The sequence below is a fragment of the Schizosaccharomyces pombe genome (genome assembly GCF_000002945.2).
Source record: "Schizosaccharomyces pombe strain 972h- genome assembly, chromosome: I".
In the NCBI taxonomy this organism is placed as follows: domain Eukaryota; kingdom Fungi; phylum Ascomycota; class Schizosaccharomycetes; order Schizosaccharomycetales; family Schizosaccharomycetaceae; genus Schizosaccharomyces; species Schizosaccharomyces pombe.
This window is the reverse complement of record NC_003424.3, coordinates 3,513,053-3,528,148: the sequence shown is the minus strand read 5'-3', so window position 1 is coordinate 3,528,148 and position 15,096 is coordinate 3,513,053. Positions and strand designations below refer to the sequence as shown.

At 34.6% G+C, this 15,096-nt stretch overlaps 8 protein-coding genes and 7 long non-coding RNA genes across 15 annotated transcripts; 8 read left to right on the top strand and 7 right to left on the bottom strand.

Annotated features, from left to right (window-relative positions):
• tae1 (AdoMet-dependent proline dimethyltransferase tae1) lies at positions 1 to 1,171 on the top strand. The gene is made up of 5 exons (NM_001019650.3): positions 1 to 42; positions 80 to 140; positions 287 to 554; positions 656 to 765; positions 808 to 1,171. The coding sequence occupies exons 1-5, from the start codon at positions 8 to 10 to the stop codon at positions 991 to 993; spliced, it is 660 nt and encodes a 219-aa protein (NP_594227.1). The 5' UTR covers positions 1 to 7; the 3' UTR covers positions 994 to 1,171.
• On the bottom strand, positions 274 to 2,896 carry SPOM_SPAC16E8.13 (ubiquitin-protein ligase E3). The gene has a single exon (NM_001019649.3). The coding sequence runs from the start codon at positions 2,843 to 2,845 to the stop codon at positions 1,202 to 1,204; it is 1,644 nt and encodes a 547-aa protein (NP_594226.1). The 5' UTR covers positions 2,846 to 2,896; the 3' UTR covers positions 274 to 1,201.
• Positions 2,109 to 2,767, top strand: SPOM_SPNCRNA.3570. The gene has a single exon (NR_192935.1). It is a non-coding gene; the product is annotated as a non-coding RNA (long non-coding RNA).
• A 467-nt stretch (positions 2,897 to 3,363) lies between the features above and the next one.
• Positions 3,364 to 3,698, bottom strand: SPOM_SPNCRNA.3569. The gene has a single exon (NR_192934.1). It is a non-coding gene; the product is annotated as a non-coding RNA (long non-coding RNA).
• A 16-nt stretch (positions 3,699 to 3,714) lies between these two features.
• SPOM_SPNCRNA.3568 lies at positions 3,715 to 4,216 on the bottom strand. Its single transcript, NR_192933.1, has one exon. It is a non-coding gene; the product is annotated as a non-coding RNA (long non-coding RNA).
• png3 lies at positions 3,785 to 5,013 on the top strand (the record flags this gene model as incomplete). Its single annotated transcript, NM_001356118.2, has 4 exons — positions 3,785 to 3,944; positions 3,987 to 4,105; positions 4,153 to 4,224; positions 4,505 to 5,013. The coding sequence occupies exons 2-4, from the start codon at positions 4,051 to 4,053 to the stop codon at positions 5,011 to 5,013; spliced, it is 636 nt and encodes a 211-aa protein (NP_001342992.1). The 5' UTR covers positions 3,785 to 3,944; positions 3,987 to 4,050.
• Positions 5,014 to 5,175: 162 nt separating this feature from the next.
• SPOM_SPAC16E8.18 (uncharacterized protein) lies at positions 5,176 to 5,499 on the top strand (the record flags this gene model as incomplete). The annotated part of the gene is made up of 1 exon (NM_001019647.1): positions 5,176 to 5,499. The coding sequence occupies one exon, from the start codon at positions 5,176 to 5,178 to the stop codon at positions 5,497 to 5,499; it is 324 nt and encodes a 107-aa protein (NP_594224.1).
• Positions 5,395 to 6,974, bottom strand: SPOM_SPNCRNA.3567. Its single transcript, NR_192932.1, has one exon. It is a non-coding gene; the product is annotated as a non-coding RNA (long non-coding RNA).
• Positions 5,760 to 7,976, top strand: tfb1 (transcription factor TFIIH complex subunit Tfb1). Its single transcript, NM_001019646.3, has 6 exons — positions 5,760 to 5,824; positions 5,862 to 5,948; positions 5,994 to 6,656; positions 6,702 to 6,885; positions 6,943 to 7,486; positions 7,530 to 7,976. The coding sequence occupies exons 1-6, from the start codon at positions 5,779 to 5,781 to the stop codon at positions 7,605 to 7,607; spliced, it is 1,602 nt and encodes a 533-aa protein (NP_594223.2). The 5' UTR covers positions 5,760 to 5,778; the 3' UTR covers positions 7,608 to 7,976.
• A 331-nt stretch (positions 7,977 to 8,307) lies between these two features.
• On the top strand, positions 8,308 to 9,435 carry rsm7 (mitochondrial 37S ribosomal protein uS7m). Its single transcript, NM_001019645.3, has 2 exons — positions 8,308 to 8,922; positions 9,010 to 9,435. Exons 1-2 carry the CDS (start codon positions 8,389 to 8,391, stop codon positions 9,253 to 9,255), a joined length of 780 nt encoding a protein of 259 aa, NP_594222.2. The 5' UTR covers positions 8,308 to 8,388; the 3' UTR covers positions 9,256 to 9,435.
• On the bottom strand, positions 9,415 to 12,602 carry scd1 (RhoGEF Scd1). Its single transcript, NM_001019644.3, has 2 exons — positions 12,295 to 12,602; positions 9,415 to 12,216 (listed from the first exon to the last, which is right to left on the bottom strand). Exons 1-2 carry the CDS (start codon positions 12,317 to 12,319, stop codon positions 9,623 to 9,625), a joined length of 2,619 nt encoding a protein of 872 aa, NP_594221.1. The 5' UTR covers positions 12,320 to 12,602; the 3' UTR covers positions 9,415 to 9,622.
• SPOM_SPNCRNA.3566 lies at positions 9,454 to 12,369 on the top strand. Its single transcript, NR_192931.1, has one exon. It is a non-coding gene; the product is annotated as a non-coding RNA (long non-coding RNA).
• Positions 12,603 to 12,733: 131 nt separating the features above from the next.
• On the bottom strand, positions 12,734 to 14,151 carry pos1. Its single transcript, NM_001019643.3, has 2 exons — positions 14,019 to 14,151; positions 12,734 to 13,962 (listed from the first exon to the last, which is right to left on the bottom strand). Exons 1-2 carry the CDS (start codon positions 14,118 to 14,120, stop codon positions 13,255 to 13,257), a joined length of 810 nt encoding a protein of 269 aa, NP_594220.1. The 5' UTR covers positions 14,121 to 14,151; the 3' UTR covers positions 12,734 to 13,254.
• SPOM_SPNCRNA.3564 lies at positions 14,086 to 14,962 on the top strand. Its single transcript, NR_192929.1, has one exon. It is a non-coding gene; the product is annotated as a non-coding RNA (long non-coding RNA).
• SPOM_SPNCRNA.3565 lies at positions 14,232 to 14,842 on the bottom strand. Its single transcript, NR_192930.1, has one exon. It is a non-coding gene; the product is annotated as a non-coding RNA (long non-coding RNA).
• Positions 14,963 to 15,096: the final 134 nt, after the last annotated feature.

Below are 15,096 nucleotides of genomic sequence, written 5' to 3'. Positions count from 1 at the left end.
AGAAAGAATGGACCCCGAGAAATTTTATAGCGATGCGATTGAGTATGTGAAAGCTTACAGAATTTGGCTAATTTAATAGCTATTGGAATGGAGTTCAACCAACTGTAGATGGAATGCTTGGAGGGCTGGGAACTGGTCGTGTATGTAAAAGAAAATTTACCAAGAGAATTATATTTTTAGAAAACGGGTGTAAACGTTCAAAAGACTCAATCTCAACTTACTGTTACATCTCTATCTTTTTTTAAGACTATTTATTTAAATAATTTGTATTATTAACATTCTACAGATTCCTCAAACTGATGTAGTGGGATCACGAACTTTTCTCAATCGTCTCAATTATCGTATAGGAAAAATCGAAAACTTAGTGGCCGCTGATTGTGGTGCAGGTATAGGAAGGGTCACTGAAAATGTGCTTTTGAAGATAGCCTCTCATGTCGATCTTGTGGAACCTGTTGAAAATTTCATATCCACGGCAAAAAAACAGCTTGCAACCAAGCCTTGCTCTTTCATAAATGTCGGATTACAAAATTGGACTCCAGAAAAAAACCGTTATGGTATGTATATCAGTTAGATGCTTTTATTTTGTCCAAGATGAGGCTTAATCTCTAGGATCCACTTCTTTGCTTGTCATCTTAACAAATTTTAACAAATTTAGGGCTGATTTGGAACCAATGGTGTTTGTCCCATCTCACAGATGAGGATTTGATTGCCTATCTTAGCCGCTGTTGTGAAGCAATTCAAGAGAAGGGAGTCATTTGCGTAAAGGTTCGTATCCCATATGTGAGTAGGAAAAAACTGACTTCTTAGGAAAATGTTTCATCTTTTGAGGACACCTTTGATCCTATTGATAGTAGCGTAACACGTTGTGAACAGTCTCTGAAGTCCCTGTTTAAAAAGGCAAACCTAGTAGTTGTAGCAGAAACTCTGCAACATGGCTTTCCTGAAGAATTGTTTCCTGTGAAAATGTATGCACTTGTTCCTCATTCCTCGTAAATTTAAACTTGTTCGAAATTGATGGTTGACAATTGAAATAAGCGCGAGATTCTTACTATTGTTGAAAAAGGGACTACCAAAACCAGCTGAAACAGCTTTGACTTTTACAAAAGTAATAAGAACAAAAAGAATAAATATTTTTATTTTATATGCAAACATAAATTGAAAAAATGAAACGTTATTCTCGTAAATGTGTAGTAAAAATATATCAGTCTGTACCTAGTGAACCAGAACTGCTGGGAACGACTGGTTTTTTTTTCTTCTTCTTCTTACTTTTAACAGAATTAGACCTGACCGTAGAGTTATTAGGAAGAACGATGGTTCCATTCTGTAATTCTTCGGATTGGCCCATTTTTTGAATCTCCTGCGACGCAGAAATAGTAAACATAAGGTCTCTAAGTTGCTCATTAAGATCATTAATTTGAAATTGCATTGAAACGATCTGATCGCTCTTTGTTGTATTTTGCTTTTCCAATGTCTGAATGCGAACCAGCAAATTTTCATTCATACTTTTTTCTTCTTCATAATTATGCTTCAAATGCTCTAATTGAGACGAGACACGCTTAAGCTTGTCGTCTCTTTTCTTTAATTTGGATTCAGAAATATCCACGCGAGAACGAAGATCTGTATTTGCATTTGAAGAGGCCGTAGCTATTTTGGTCTTTAAGACGAGTTCTTCATTAACACGGCTCAACTTTTGAGACATATTAGAAAGATGAGATTCGTAATAAAGGCGCTGCGACTCTAGTTGTGATACCAAAATCTGCGTATACTCTAGTCCCATCTTGTCCCGCAGTTTTGATTCCGTAGCGCTGGAACCAGTCCAGCCTGAAGACTTTCCGTCTGTCGACAATTCTACCAATTTACCATCTGTTTCAGACTGCAATAGGCGATGAACATAATTATCTCCAGCGTAATCCCAAACACGTTGTGTTTCAAGTTCCATAGCATAACAATGAGCGGTGTCTACATAATGTTGCTTAGCATGTGCATCGTGGTATCTGCCACATCCAATGTTACCACAAATCAAGCAAATCCATAAATCTTTATCATAACAGCATACAGTGCATTTGCTCTGAAATTCAGAACTCTGTACTTTTTGAGTATAACGACATACAGGACATGATGAATTTCCCCATTTTTGCAAGCATGGACAGTGAAAAGTATGCTGGCACACAATGGTAATTAAACCAGTAATTGAAGAATCCATACGTTCTAAACATACAACGCATGTAGGAAGCTCGATAAGGGCAGGAGTCGTAGAAGCAAAAGGTTTGGAGGAAGGGCCTACTAGTTGCTGCTCAGTTGAAGAAGAATCAGAGCTCTCCATTGGATATTTTATATTTACTTTGTCAATATGTAAAACGTGGCAAGTTTCAGGATCTATTTGGCTAAAAGCTTTGCCATTGAACTCTGTATAGAACCTAATAACACTTGCTTGATCCTTGAATTTCAACAGCGCCATGATCCGATTTGGATCTTTCGTCTTAAGAAGACGTATATGCTGGATTGACTTGCAATGTTTCTCTCCCAAAAAACCCAATACATCGGAGGGCGACATATATAAGGGAATTGCCAATATCGCAAGGATTAGACCTGGCGCATCAAATTCATGGCTTTCTGAAGGAAATACCCTGTATAAATGAACGACGCCATGTCCAAGAGATGTCTCCTCAACCTCAGGAACTTTAGAAGATGGAAAATCCATTGATAATAACTTTATTTCACCCAATCGAAAATTAAAATGATCGCCTCCAAAAGAATTACCAACAACTTTAGATGCTCTCCTTTTATTACAGGTAAAAATATCTTTTACAGGAGACTCACATTCAATTTCTAAGTAGTAATACATGCATTAAACATCAATACTTGGTAATGGCTCTAAACGACTTGGCATGGTGTTAGTAGAAATAGAATACCTGAGGTCTGTAATGTTAGTAACACCAAATCCTTTATTATTTTTGAGAAGTTTTTAAATTTAAGTGAAAAATAAATAATTTTTAGATGAACTACGTAAGAACTTTCATTTTAATTACTGGTAATAGATACGGATCAATACGATTAAAATGAATCCTAATAAATAATGATAAAATGAGCAATTTTATTAATGGATTTATTCAGCTAGAAAAATAGCATTAATTTAAAATAGAATATTCACTCACTCTTGAAGCCTGCATGGTGAAATTATACATGAATTTGAACATGCAAAAATTGAATTGAAAACTTTTCATTTTAGGAATTCGTTTTCTTTTACAATTGGTCAAGTGTCTTACAAAATCGATTCTTTAAGAGCTATGTTTCTATGCAATTACTTGTCGGTCTCGCGTTGTATACTTCTAGGATAAGATTTTAATATGATTCCAAGAACCGCATATTTTATAATATAATAACAATTTATGTTGTATTCTGTTTCTGCCCTTTTCTTCCCGTCGGTTTAAAAAAAACAATTAACAAGCATGTATTTAGTATATTCTGGGGGTACCATTCAGGAAGTTCTCAGATTCTCAGCCCATTTAGAAGGAGATAGTTTTGAATAAACTGGGACCATCACTAAAAAAATAATTTTGTATTCTTAAAAGAACCAGAGGTGCCAAGCAAGCGTATGAAAACATGAATGTGCTTAATTAAGCTGACGGATTGGCCATTGACTAAAATGCAAGCAACCTTTTGAAATGAACATACTTTAAAATGACTTGAATTTTTTACTTTATTATAAAAACTGATCACTGACCCATGAGGATCCCGTATTTCTTCGGGACGATATTTTCCTAGTTTAACGCATTTCATGAACGACCACTACCAACTAGGTACAATAGTTCATACTCAAGTAAAAGAAGCTAGGTGTGTTTTGGAGAACAGCTATATAAAATAAAGTTTTGAAAAAGCTTTGAAGCAAGCCTTATAAGTGGAAAACCGAGATTCTTTGGTTCGATTGCACTTATATTACAGACGTAAACAAAAGGAAGCAAAAAGCAATGCTAACCTTGGGCAAGTAATAAAAGTCAAACTAGAAAGAATCCTCATGAATAGCTGTATATAATCGACAAGTCGTCAGCCATGGCAAAACCAAAAAAGGAAAATGACTTGGATCTTCTTATACAACTTGCTGACGGTAATAAATGAACATGTGTAAATAAATAATTTTCTTACATTATTTAGCATTGGAAGCTATACCGGGTGATTTATCCAAAAATTTTACGGAAGTCCGTTTTTTAGAGGCTGAACTAAAGGGTAAGTGATAGTGGCATTATAGATTGGGATTTTTTGCTTGAACAACTGTGAAGGTTTTGATAATAAACAAAAAAATGAAAGATTACTAGTGAAACCGTTCTGGTGTTGATTTTCTTTGTTAATGTTTAATCAATCTGCTTAGGACTTGTTTGAACCTTGAATATGTTATTCAAAAGGACTTGAACGCTACTGAGGCTTATAATAAGTTTATGTTGTTCTTATCAAAACTTGCCTATCTAGAGCTTGCCTTTTTCTGATTTAAAATGATTAACATGTTCAGATGTGTATTCACAAGCTCTTTCTTCAATTGATGACCTTCTTAACAGAGATACTAGTGTTGAACGTCGTAATTTAGTCGCTCGAAACTTATCATTACTGTTAAAATCCGATGATGTACAAACTCGAAAAAAATCCCACATTGCAATGTATGCAGAGGCAATTACTCATAGTAATGTTTTACGTTTAGAACACTGTTATCAAAAGATGGAAATGAAATTACCAAATTTTTTTATTCCTTTCACTCCAGAGGTTATAAAAGAGCAAAAAACTTCGAGACCTATTAGAGCATCCCGGCGGAGAGCCAATTTAAGGAATCGCCGTGCTAAAGAATTGCTAGCAGCTGAAAACGCATCGGAGGAAGGAGATAAAAAGCAAATAATCACGGATTCTGGTAAACTACCAGAGACAGAGGAATTAACCGAGACCACAAATGAAGACCTCGACATCAAACAATTCTCTCCCTATTCTTCAGAGAGCAGTGCAAACGTTTCTTCTTACAATAAATCTTGAAACTTACGTAAAGCCTTATATTATTAAAATTCTTGCTTTTTTGTTTTTCTAATTGAAATACACTAATAATAGTTTATCCGGGATTAGCTACTAAATTCTAGTCATTCAACAGAAGTCACTTTGAAAACATATATAAACTCATGTCTTTCCATACTGATTCGAATGGAGGTAACTTCTTTCATACTTAATGCTACGTTTAAAGAGTTTGCATGTTTTGGAAACAATTACTTGATAATACTACCAGGAATTATGTTAGAAAGGAACGTATTTAGACATTTGAATTACTCTACAAATTCTATTTGTAGCCACTATCAGTTTTTTGGCGGACATTACGAATCTTTTGAACTTTTAGTAGTGATAGTTTATTACTTTTCACATGTTGGTTCTTTCTCTTTGGCTGAGATATATCGTATTACCTGGGATAAACGCATTGTACTTTATGGAACAACAACCACTCTTGTCTACTGCTCTGAAGGGTCGGATTGATTGCGTATATGATTAATTCATATTGTATTTTTTTAAAAATAAAACAGGGCTATAGTTTTAGATAACTGTCTCTTATAGGTTACCTATGTTCATAGCTCAACTTAATGAGGATATATTTACCCAAAATCTAAGTGTATATGATTTGGGACATCAAGAAACCATTCAAAACTTTTATTTTTCTAATGATTTTCGTAGTTTCCAATGTTCATCCTGTGTCTAACAAATCTTGATAATTTCGTAAAAGACTAGCGGTGTATTCCACAACTACCAAAATATCTGATGGGAGACAGGGTAGAAGCATTAGCCATATTCAGAAAAAAACAAGGTAAAATAACAATTAAATCAATGATTCTAACATGCAGGCGTATTATCTATCGATAGTAGATTAAAATGGACGGGGGAAGGGAAAACAACACCATCAGTAGATATTGCTTTTGATGCAATTTCGAGTAATAATAATTGTTGCATTTTCGAGATTACTGACAGATTGATAGATCTTCAAACTACTCCAGCGTCTAATCCAAAAGTTATGATTCGTGTTTTTATAGTAGTAAAGGAAGGTGAAGATCCCACTTCTTTAGTATTTCATTTCACCGGTACTCCTAATGCCAGAGAAAATTGTGATATGATTACTAATGAGTTGAGAAATGCGATACAAAGACAAAGGGAAGGCTCTCAATCTAAACCACAAGGAGCCAATGTCGATCGTGTAAATTCTACGAATCTAGAAAAGGACATCGACTTACAAGAGTCTTTGCTTACTAACAATCCCGATCTCTTACAAACATTTAAGGAAGCAGTTATGAAGGGACATTTAAGTAATGAGCAATTTTGGAGCACAAGGCTTCATTTGCTCCGCGCTCATGCTGTAGAAAGGTCTCAGCAGCGTGGTCCTTATAATGTCTTGTCTACTATTAAACCTAAAACAGTGGACAACCAAATGAAAGTTTCCCTTACCGGCCAGCAAATTCACGATATGTTTGAACAACATCCATTGCTCCGAAAGGTATATGACAAGCATGTGCCTCCTCTAGCAGAAGGAGAGTTTTGGAGTAGATTTTTCCTTTCCAAGCTTTGTAAAAAGCTTCGTGGCGACAGAATTACACCAATGGATCCCTCTGATGATATAATGGATAAGTATTTAAAAGATAATGAAGGTAATTTCTCCAACCTAGATGAATTCCATTTCTAACATTTTCAAGAGGTAACCAAAGTATCGGATGAACCTATTGCATCGCACCTCTTTGATTTAGAAGGAAATGATCAAAATGCAAATGTAATAGCAGAACTTAGACCTGATATCACTATGCGAATTGACAAAGAAGCTCTACCGTTTATGAAAAACATCAATCAGCTTTCGGAAAGACTTTTGGAAAAAAGTTTGGGGTATGTATATTCGGTTTTATTAATTGTTATTGCTTCGGTATGCCTAACAACTTGTAGAAACTCTAAACGATTTAACAACGAAAATGAAGAAACATACTTAAAAGAATCTGGTTTTCACGATTTAGAAGAAGAAGCCAGTGACTCTAAAGTTGTCTTAAAAATCAAAGGTCAAGATCAGTTATTGGAAAATAATTTTGTCCCCTCAAAAAATCAAGTTGGTTTAGAGCCTTTGCCTTCATTGGAAGCTCTTCAACATTTATACCAGGAAGATTCGATAAGCTTAAATCACATTGAACATGATTCTGACTCTTTGGCTGAAGCCGCTATGCAGCTTACTCAGAGTATGCGCGAAAAGCATGAGTTTGAGACCCACGGCACTGCATCAAATTTACCTATTGACATAAAAAATGAAATTGTTTTGTGCCATACCGTTACGATAGAATTTTTGCATCAATTTTGGAATGCCTTGTTGAATACAACTTTCCCGGACAAGAAGGCGATGGCCCCCCTTCAGAATGCTCTGTTAAATTCGAAAAAAAGGGTGGAGGCAATTGCGAGCCAGGCTCAGGAACAAAACGTTGATCCAAAACTGGTTTATGAGGTAAGTTTTTTTTGTAGAGATTTTGATTATTAACTAGGATTAGTTGGTATCCTGTACGCTCACTTCTATTGATACGTCAATCTCGGAGTATCAAAGACGAATGTCTTATCCTCCTGCTTAGGTTTGATAATGTCTTTGGAAACTCAATTGTGCTTGTAAAAGGTAATTGTTTCTGTTTTTCCATATAGAGGTTAATGATATATTGATATATTCTTTATTGGACTTAATGTTCTTTCTTCATAAAGGCTGGAAAAAATGAACATTGAAATGCTGGATATGGCTCTTTTTCTGTTTATACAACTCTTGAATTAAAAAACTTTTGTTTTGGTTTATAGATTCAAAAGACAATCAAAACTGTTTTTAGATTACTGTGCTCATAGGCCAAAATCTAATGTTTTTATGTCTTTATAGATTTTATTATTTATTAAAATTCGTTTTATGACACGAATATAGTATGTTATAAACTGATGTTCAATTAATTAATGTCCCATAATTTCTCTCTTTTGTTTTAAATGCTTGTTTTTACAATTTTTCAATTTATCGCTTCTCTGTATATTATATATAACTTTTTTTTTTACTTTCTTTCAAGGTATCAGTTCTGTATGATCCCAATAAAACTGTGTCTAGCTCAAGTATTAAATTTGGATACACAATTAATGATGAATATTTTAACATCGATTACCTAATTTATCTTATTTCAAGTTAATAAATAAATAGCCAAACGACTTTGAAATGTAGCACGCTAGCGCCTAGTTCCCTTCCCTTTTCTTTCATTTATCCATAGTGTATATGTACTAAGCTTAAACATCTACGCACACCTTAGCTTTCCTACATGCTTTGATTAATAAGAGTAATTGTTTTAAAAATTTCATTCAAGAAGAAAGAACAAACAATAAAGGGCCATGCTACGACTCATAAAGCAACCTTTGTTTCGATGTGCGAGTTCGGGACATTTGATGAAAGAGTCGCTTGTTTTTATCCATCAGACTCGTACTTTTCAAGTTGGAAAATTTACCTCAAATGAAAAATATAATGAAAAAATTGAAGATATCAATGAACGTTCAAATCCACAATGGGATAATGCGGGACTCGAAAATTTACTGAATCAACTTCAAGATTCTGTCGAACAGTCTGCCTCCGACGATTTTATGGGTGAATTAGAGAAAAAAATTGAAGTTGAAAATGAAGAACCGCCGCTAATGGGTACAAATCTGTGGCCTTCTCCGTCAAGTTCAATTGTAGGGTTAATAGATCGACCATTTCAGGTCGACTCTACAGTACAGCATTTGGTGAATTTAATAATGCGAGATGGGAAAAAAGCTAAAGCTGAAAAGATTGTTGCAACAGCGCTCTCTATCATACAAAAAGAAACCGGTGAAAATCCTATAGATGTTTTGAAACAAGCAATCGCTGAGATTTCTCCCTTAATGAAGTTGGTACGTCGAAATTATTGAAAATTTTGGAATTTTTTGTGAATTATTTCTTTTTATAGTGTGTAGACGGATTTGCTAATATTTTGATAGGTTTCTGCAAAGCGATTTAACAAAAGTGTCGAATTTCCTATGCCATTGAAAGAGCGACAGCGAAGAAGGATTGCGTTACAATGGATCCTCGGTGAATGTAAATCATCAAGTCCTAAAAGATTATCAGATCGTATTGTTAAAGAAATCATTGCTATCAGGAGCAAGACAAGCAATTGTTTCAAAAAGAAAGATCATCTGCACAGAATGTGCCTTGTTAACAGAGGTAATGCACCCGTTCGTATATAAAAACAAAAATTCCGTACATTTTTATCTTTTTTATGAATTGCATTCCCTTTTAGTAATGTTATTTTTGTCTAGTATATCGAGAATTGATTACTCTTAGTTATCAACTCAATTATACTACGTAGTGCGCAGTTAATCATATTCATGTTTATGAGGTTATAGTTTGGTTGTAAAATAACTTTCATAATATTCATCAACATTCTTCTACAGCTCCTTTTCAGTTAACGGAAATGCTACAGAATTTATCTTCTATGAAGTATATTGTTGTTTTTTCAAAACAAAGAAGGGAAAGTAAATTAGTTCATCGACTAAACTGTTAATTTCCTCTATATAAATTAAATTGACAATGTACAGCTAGCACAATGCTAGTTTAGAAATAAACAACAACGTGCAAAGACACAGTATCCATTCCTTTATTATGGACAGGATCCATAAGTTCAAACGTGCACGTTTCAAATGCCATTAAAACGTCTTCATCGGATGTGATGGTTATAAAATCGCCATCCTCATCAACATACTTCAGTCTAACCCGAAAAGGAACAGCTTGTTTCAAAATCCCACAAAGCTTTATTTTATGTTCTACCTTGGCTAACAGCTCATCAAATGTTATATCATGAGCAACAACCAGGACGAGACTAACCTCATGTAAACGGAGACGAATTTTAACATTCGTGGTATTTCGAACTGATAGGGAGGTAGACGTGGAACTCGAGCTTAACGAAGTATGTTTAGTAGAAGGGAGCAAACTACCATCTGATTTCATACCCGCTGAATATGAATATTGACGAGGTCTCATTACGTCGCAATCATTAGTAGTAGGTTGATCAAAAATTTTTTGTTTCGTTGATGAAGATGTATCTTCAAAAATGCTGACTGAAGACCCATCATCAGTACCTGAATACACCCTAGTTATATGACTTTGACGATTGTAGTTATAGTCGTTCAATAGCGAATTGACCTGGCTGATACGAGAGATTTGGCTAGGAATAGATGCAGTCGATGAAGAATCGTTACTAACTATAGTTGATGTTGTTTGCGAAGTACGAAGGCTACTGGTACCCACTGATTCTTCGCTGTTTAAACGAATGAAATCCGATGGCCTTTCATCAGTTGTGGTGGCAGACTTTGTATCCTTAGAAGTAGTTTTCGTGAACGGACTAGATTTGGAAGAGGGACTGGAAATGCTTGTAGGAGAATTAACATTTTCGTCAAGAGAATGTGTACGTAAAAGATCATAGTCGGAGGAGTTGTAACCCTTTGAAGTCTGAGAAGAAGAACGATTGTAGACAGGGTTAGCAGGGGTCGAAGCAGCACTACGAATATCCTTTGGAGATCCGTGCTCGTTTTTCCATAAAAGTCGATTAAGAACGGACATCCATAGTTTATGACTTTCTTCATTACGTAACTTAAGAATAAAAGATTCATGTTGAGGATCACCACGCCAAAATATTTGAATAGCATATGAGCCCATGTGATGGTTGGGAACCACAGTAGTGATGTTGGATGTCAGAATTCTTCCCTTCAGTTGAAGACTATCAAGACGTTTAGTTTTCTTGTTCATACTTATACTTCGGGCTTGCCGTTTCAGAGTTGACATTTCTTTACAACATAACAAAATTTTTTCAAAAAGGTAAACGTGATACTCTCTTTCTATATCGGCTTTGCATACATTAACAACATCCCAAACTAGCAGTTGTCCAAAGTATTGAAGAGAGTATCCTTTCCAATCAATCACACGTTGTTCAAGCTCAATAATGGCATTTCGGTTTTCATGAATACGACGAGTCTCATTAACTTGGTTTGCTACACGAACTACACAAGCCATTCCTTGTTTTAGTTCCTCTTCGTACTGATAACCTGAGGGAGTACCTTTTAGTAATTGATTCAAGAGAAGCGGATATTTACATATACGCTGTATAGGCTTAATCAGCAGAGCTGGTAATTCATAAGAGGGCTCAAGCAGGTTCGCAACTTTCAGTAACTGATTTTGATTATCAATGATCAGTTGTTGAGCATTCGGAAAATTTGTACAAAACACTTGGTAAACAGAAAATCCCTCTTCTAAGGCAATGAAGAGTGCGCCTAGTCGTTGTTCTTCTACAGGAAGCGAAAGATTCATCTCTAAACCAACCAAAAAACGTCTTTGAAAGTCTAAAATCTCGTTTAAATTCGTAAATATACTGAGAATAGTGTCCTGGGATAGAATTTGTTTTTGTTGAAGTATGACCATATAGTTGGACAAATATTCTAAATCTTGAATGTATTTTAATTCGGTTTCATATAATTCGGCAGTGACTCTACGGCCAGATGCAATCAAGCTGTTAAGAGTTCCTGTTGGTACATTATCATCAGTAGAAGGACTAGGAGTAGAAGATGATTTTGTGGTATTGGAAACTTCATACTTTTTCAATAAAAGTTCAATGGTTTGAAGAGCTCTAACAAGTGGAGCTGTCGAGGGTTTATAAATTTCTGATATGGAAAAAAGGGCGGCGTCTGTGAGTCCAAGTTCATTTTTACACATGAGCATGAAACGATATAAACTAGCTTTACACACGTTCGTATTTTCCAAAGAAACCGAACTATTAACTTCCAATTTTTGCTTAACTGGCAAGCAATTGAACAGGGCACACAATGGATAACCTAAACGACAAAACAGCCAAATTTCCGTAACTGGATCATCAAATTCAATGTCCTTAAATTCCAGTATTTTGAAAGAGCTATTCAAGGCTTCACGATGAATACTGTCAAAGAAAGCAGCCAACTCTGATATATCCATCAATCGCTTCCGGAGATTTAGACATCGTCTGTATAATGAAACCGTATTTTCTAAATTATAAATAACTTGTGACGGAGACTGTAAAAGCCTAAGTTTCATGTATTCTGACAGATTAGTCTCATCTTTACGAGGACCTACAAGGTTTTGGGTGCTGTGATTGATGTAAGAAGGAAGAGACCTAGAGGATGCTTTTAGAAGTTAGTTAGTTAATTGCATACACATAAATGGCGTTTTTGTGTTCTAAATTTCTTTCAATCGTTACATACTTTTGCGATCCTGAAAGTAGGCCATAACTGATAACTTCTTCTCGAGACTCCTTCCTAATGCAGTAAAATACAGAAAATAAAATTTCCTTTAACTGCTAGAAAAGTATAAGTACTCGCATGTAGTCCAATGCTTGAACAATTAATGGAAATTCAAACCAACAACCCAATTTCAAGATTTCTTAAACATAAAAAAGCCTGAAGTTTCTTTGGAATTAAATATAAAAATTAAAACTGACTCCAAAGTAAAATTGTCTAAAATAAGTTGCTGTTTTACTGCAATTGATAAAATCACAGTATGTATAGTTGACAAGGTACTAAGGTAATAGTGAGACACTTGGCGATCAGTTGAATCGAATAGCGTATCGTAAATGTATTACGGTAAATATACTTGTTTCTTCAGTTCATTTGATAGAAAATCCTACTGCTAAGTCTTTTGAAACGGAGATATTATGACGATAAAATAGCTGGCAACTGAAATTTCATTGCTAAAAAAATGAAGGGATATCTCCAACCATCCCAATATTAAAACGATTACAAAAGGCAAGCTTGCAAATTTGGTAAATAAATTAAGTAGAGCGATTGTTTTAGTAATGTAACAAGGAAAATCATGTATTGAACGGGAATTAAAAAAAAAATTAGTAAGACACAAATTTGGTAGGAAAGGTAGATGTCCAAGAAAAGAGTGAGGTCTTTAAAAAGGACGACGATGCTAAATAAACCAATTCAGCCTTTCAATTGATAAGAAGAGACAAAAAAGTTAAAAAAATTAATGTTAAGAACGTATTGAAATACAGTAGTAAAATGATAACGAATGGACCTGATGACTTAAAAGTATAAAACAGGGATAACGAGAGTAACGGCTTAATAAAAAGACTGAAAACAAAAATATTAAAGTAAAAGGAGTGAGTGCTTGACAGAAAGAACAAAGATAAGTAAGGGAAAATAGGAAAGATTTGAGGACTAGGACTCGGAGCACAAGTTTGACAACTTATCTGACAACAACTCGCTTCGGAAGAAAAATTGTCGTAGTTGAGATAATACATCTTGAGGAACAGAAGAGCTCATATTATTAGTGATATCACGTAAAAAGGTATTTTGTTCTGCACATAATCGTTGCCAATCAATAAGTAAAAAAGACAGTGTTTCTGTGTCAACGTTTCTTCCCATTGGAGAGGTCGAATGAGAAGAGGGACTTTCGGCAATTTCATGAGGAGATAATTCTTTTTTCTGTAAACTGTCGTTGGTATGTTTTAAAGAAGCCAAGATGGAATAAATAGAGGATTCAGAAGATTCGGATGGCTTTTCGATGAGACCCATCTTTTCAAGTCGTTGTTCCAATACTTGTACGCTATCATGAACTTCCTTCAGCATAAAAGAAGCTGAAGGACCAACCTTGTTAATCTCGTTTGATAAAGATAATGTACCAAAGCTCAAAGTGTTCGATAGAGACTTAAGATAACGTAACTCTGTCTCAGTGGATTGTTTCCTGATTTCTTCCAGCTCTTTCTTCGTATTCTCCATATCCTCTATAGGAGCCTTTAGTTTGGTTAATTTGTTCTCCTCTAGACTGCTTAACTTGGGTAAAGATTTGAGAAGCTTCGAGTACATCATTTGATATGCCAGTTTCTTTTCCAAATTTTCTTTTTTGGCTTTGCAAATTAATAATTTCTAAATTTTGCATGTTAACACACTGAATTAATGTTTCTATTTAAAACTTTACATACATTGTGCAATTTGCCAAACAAATTGGCTTCTAAAGGTTCCACTTCTTTGCTCTCACATATCGACTTGTTAATTAAAAAGGAATTAGCTGGAGAAAAGGCCATCGCGCTTACAGTCGAAAATATACTGCGTTTGGCACTAGCTTAAAACATGGAAGCTCCAAGTACTTACTATGAGTAGCGGAAATTGTGACTTGGCGAAACGAGTAACAAATGTTTATAACTATGTATTGTAAAAATAATATTTTATGAGTACGAAGATTAGTCTAAATGAATCGAAACTTTTTGAGGTAATTAGTAATTCGATTGTAGTTAAGGTATTTTATCTGAGAAACCGGCTTTCTAACGTTTTACAGCCACAGATCACTTAGACAACTGTTCTGATTAAAATATAACTTTTCCACGAAAGCTGATTATCACTTAGACCATAGCTAAAAAATCCTAAGGCTCTAATTGCATACTTAATAGCCAGCGTATATGTCACGAAGTATGATCTTAAATTATAAATCCAATTCAACACACTTCCGTGAAAGCCAAAGCAAGGGAGACCTGTAATCTTGTTTCTGTTTAATAAAAGAAAGCGGTAAAGAATTTTTTCTAAAAACATTAAACCAATTTCTTACAATGTTCGTTCTACAGTGTCTTCTCATTTTAATTTTGACTGAATGCTTTTTCGTCGCACTAAATAAAAGTCTACGAGATGAAATGATTGTATCAATTAAATACTTTATAGCAAACAGTAAGTCAACACTGTGAAATTCCATTCAGACTACCGCATTTCATTTTTATTTTTTCACAAACAGTTGTGGGGACAAATGGTTTTATTTTTTTAAGAAATAGAGAGTAAAATATCTTTCATCAAATTTATAGATAGAGATTCATCGTATTTGTCTCTCGAATCTAGACATTTAACGCACATTTTAGCAGAAAATTTTTATCGACTCAAAATCATTGTTCATTTCAATAACATTTCATTATTATAAAACGTAACTTAAAATAAGTTAAATTCACAATTTAGCTGTTGTTTCATAGACTAATCGCAATTGCACTGGCTGTACTGTAAATAGTTGGTGTATATACT